The 3,377-nt window shown below is 48.6% G+C and overlaps 1 protein-coding gene across 1 annotated transcript in view; it reads left to right on the top strand.

Annotated features, from left to right (window-relative positions):
• Nucleotides 1–3,377, top strand: part of heatr1 (HEAT repeat containing 1) — a 26,422-nt gene that overhangs the window by 7,168 nt on the left and 15,877 nt on the right. The window contains exons 10-17 of the mRNA XM_015371807.1: nucleotides 370–471; nucleotides 545–659; nucleotides 763–870; nucleotides 963–1,058; nucleotides 1,128–1,213; nucleotides 1,289–1,485; nucleotides 2,833–2,954; nucleotides 3,027–3,231. Coding sequence (XP_015227293.1) covers nucleotides 370–471; nucleotides 545–659; nucleotides 763–870; nucleotides 963–1,058; nucleotides 1,128–1,213; nucleotides 1,289–1,485; nucleotides 2,833–2,954; nucleotides 3,027–3,231 — 1,031 coding nt within the window. The remainder of the gene's footprint in view (nucleotides 1–369; nucleotides 472–544; nucleotides 660–762; nucleotides 871–962; nucleotides 1,059–1,127; nucleotides 1,214–1,288; nucleotides 1,486–2,832; nucleotides 2,955–3,026; nucleotides 3,232–3,377) is intronic.

Raw genomic sequence — 3,377 nt, 5'->3', positions numbered from 1 at the left:
CTTTAAAATGATAGCGGCACAAACAATTTTTTTTCTGCACAAACCAGCAGAAACGTTTGACACAAATTTTATCTGATTTGAAGTAGGTGGGGGGGGCGAACTTCATTTAGGTTCTGCGGAAGCGGGGAGGGCACATCTGCGTTAACTGCGACACACGCAGAACACCTGGTTTCTGGGCCTTTTGGACCTGATAGATGGCAGAGCGCTCCGGTCCAGGCGACAGACTCTGGTTTATCAGAGTGATTCCGTTCCACTCTGGGTTGATCCGGTCCACGTCTTAATCCTGGTCCTGACGGAGCATCCAGAACCTTCTCAGACCTCCTGAGTCTGGTTTTAAATCTCTGAGCCCAGTTTTCCCTCCTGCTGCAGGCTGCTCCTGGATCAGTATCTGAAGCAAACGGAGCTCGCCGCCGCCGACATGTCGGCCCTGGATCAGCGCCTGCTGCCTCTGCTTCGGCTGTTCGAGTCCAAGTACGCCCCCTACTGGTGATGTAACGTCATTAGATGTATGCTCCCACCTCGCTGAGCGTTTCTCCTCCTGCAGGTACTGCCACGCGCTGGACGCCGTGCTCTCTGGTCATGTGGTCGACAGCGACCCGCAGCAGAAGCGTCTCTTCCACCAGTTCCTGTCTCTGTTCGTCAGCAGCGGGAAATTCCAGGTAGAATTCAGAGGAAATGGAGAAAATGTGCAGAGATTCGGATTATTGCAGAGAGAAAGGCGTGTTTTCACTTCCTGCCTGAGAGTTTGTGTCTTCCTGTCAGATTCTAGACGACTCGGACACGTCGCTGCTCCTCAGCTTGAAGCACCCGCAGCCTTCGGTCCGAACGGCGGCTGTGGATCATTTGATGAGCCTCATCAGCTCAGAGCAGGTAGATCCGGAAAACCGATGCGTTGAGGTCCTGGATCCCGTTCTGTTAGCTCGGTTCTGACGTCTCGCCGTCGTGTCTCCTCTGACCAACAGCAGACCTTGGACCAAACGTTCCTGAAGGACGCCGTCGCAGAGCGCCTCAGTGACGACGTCCCAGAAGTGGTCTCCGCCGCCCTCCGCGTCCTGCAGGTCCGTTAGAGGAATCCCTCTCTGTTCGTTCCTCCATGATGCCACGTTCACTGTTGTTGTTTTTTGCAGCTGCTGCTGGACGTCCTGGACCCGGAGGACGTGGTGTCATGGCTGCTGTCGCTGCTCCACAGAGTCCGCCCGTCCGCTCAGCAGTGGTCAGTCAGCTAACGATGCTAGATTCATCCGACCCTCTACAGAACGAGTCACTGAGTGCTTCCTGTCTCCTCCAGGATGCCCGTGCTGACGGAGGCGGTGCGTTTGCTGTCCGACGGCCGGCTGGGAAACGGAGATGCTGAGTTGATGCAGAAAACAGGCTGGAAGCTCCTCCCCCTTCTGGTCATCACCTCGGCTGAACTCGGACTGGCCGCCTCCATCGCCCAATCCGCCATCTTCAGCCAGCACCCCCTCACTCTGGGCTGGGCTCAAGGTGGAAAACCCAACCACTTCCTGTGTCCCTTTCACATTAAAAGCATCGGCAATGCAAGCTTTTACTTCCTGGGTGTTTGGGCCAAATGGAAACCTTTAAAGGAAAAGTCTGGTCAGCGAGGAATGAGGAACTTTCAGAAGTTTGAATTCTGAATATGAACGGAAATTTCCTTTAAAAGCAGAACTAAGACTGGGCGATAACGATACACGATATATATCATCATATGTTTAAATTACCTTAAAGAAAAAAAAACTTTTCTGACACATGATGTCTTTGGGTGTTAAAATTAAACGTTTAACAAAATCCCATCAACCAAACAGGAAACAAAGCAAAAACACAATACTAAATAAAATAGAAAATAAAGGCTCTTTTGTACATAATATAAAAATGGAAATCCTGTCCAAAAGTTAGATCATTATCAGCTTTGATCTTTACCTGCTGGGAATTATAAAGAAGCACAAAAAGATATAAAATTGAGAACATTAGAAAACCTCTGAACATCGCAGGTATTAGAGCATCTTAAAAATAACGTCTTAAATAGTGTCTGTAGTTTCCCTCCATCTCTTCCTTGTTCCTTGGATCGCTTTTTTAAAACGACGAGGCCAACGCCATCGGCTTCACGGCTGATCGATTGAACGTTTTAACTGGTGAGCAGGGAGACGCTGACATGCAGAGTTTACAACATTCATCATTCTGCAGCCGATGACTGTAGGGGGTGGAATAAATTTGTACTGCTGCCTTTTGCAGCAATGGTTTTACGGCGTCTTTTGTTCGCCAAATCCAAACCGCTGCCGTATGTCAGCTGAATCACCTGCTGTCGCCATATTTCGTTTGCAGGTTGCTGAAGAGTGCAAGAAAATAATCCTGTTTGGAAGAGGGGTTTATGATGCATTCAAAGCGTGGGAAAAATTAAACTCAGTGATGTAGATGCAGACGGCTTAATGTTGTAATTTGTACTGGATGGTTGCGATGGAGTCATTTTAACTATAATGTGTGGAGAAACATCGAGTATATTCAATATATCGCCCACCACACTTTGAACTAAGGCTCAAATAATTCCTCTGATTAATCGATTATTGACATAATTGTCAACTAATTATGTTAACAGGAGTATAGAGATGGTAAAACCTGTCTTTAGCTGAAAGAGCGACCCACTTAGAGCAGGAATTATACCAAGATTGTAAAAAATATATAAAAATTTAGCATTTAGGATAAAAAATATATATATATTTTCGTCTGTCAATCTGCTCTATCCAGAAACGTTTTAGTTTTAAATCGGTATAAAATCTTCTTTAGCGAATTAAAGGTTAGTTGCAGGCCTAATCTGAACAGTTTCTCTGCTCCCAGAACTGCAGGATGTGATGAAGAGGAGCTCTGAGCCTGACTTGGTGGGCCTGGCCAACCAGCGCCTGGTCTCCACGCTGACGAAGAACCTGACCAACATGGAGCATTTCTCCAAACGGGACGCTGTGAGTGGCTCTTTGTGGATCCTAATACCGGACCTTTCCTTGGATGTAACCCTTTGTGTTTCTGGGAAACAGCTGGAGAAACTTCTGGTTCTGGTGGAGGAGCAGCGGAGCGCCGGGCTGAGAGGTAGGGCGCCCTTCCTGGTTCTGACCCGGACCCTGCTGCTCAGCCTGGGGGAGCTGAGCCAGACGCAGCACCTGCTGACGGCTCAGAAGGTCTACACGCTGCTGGAGCTCCACCTGCTGGACGTGATGCAGAACGACGACGGCGAGGTGCGGCGTTACAGAAACCCAGTCTCTGTTATCCTGATGTAACATAGACTAAATATCAGAGTAGACCCCGCATTCACCGCTATCGACTGTGGGCCCCGATGTGATTTAGTGACGCCATCTTGGGGAGGTCAACATGTCCATTCAGTGTAATAT

This window comes from Cyprinodon variegatus, unplaced genomic scaffold (assembly GCF_000732505.1).
Source record: "Cyprinodon variegatus isolate N-32 unplaced genomic scaffold, C_variegatus-1.0 Scaffold65, whole genome shotgun sequence".
NCBI lineage: Eukaryota > Metazoa > Chordata > Actinopteri > Cyprinodontiformes > Cyprinodontidae > Cyprinodon > Cyprinodon variegatus.
This window is presented reverse-complemented; position numbering and strand designations above follow the sequence as displayed.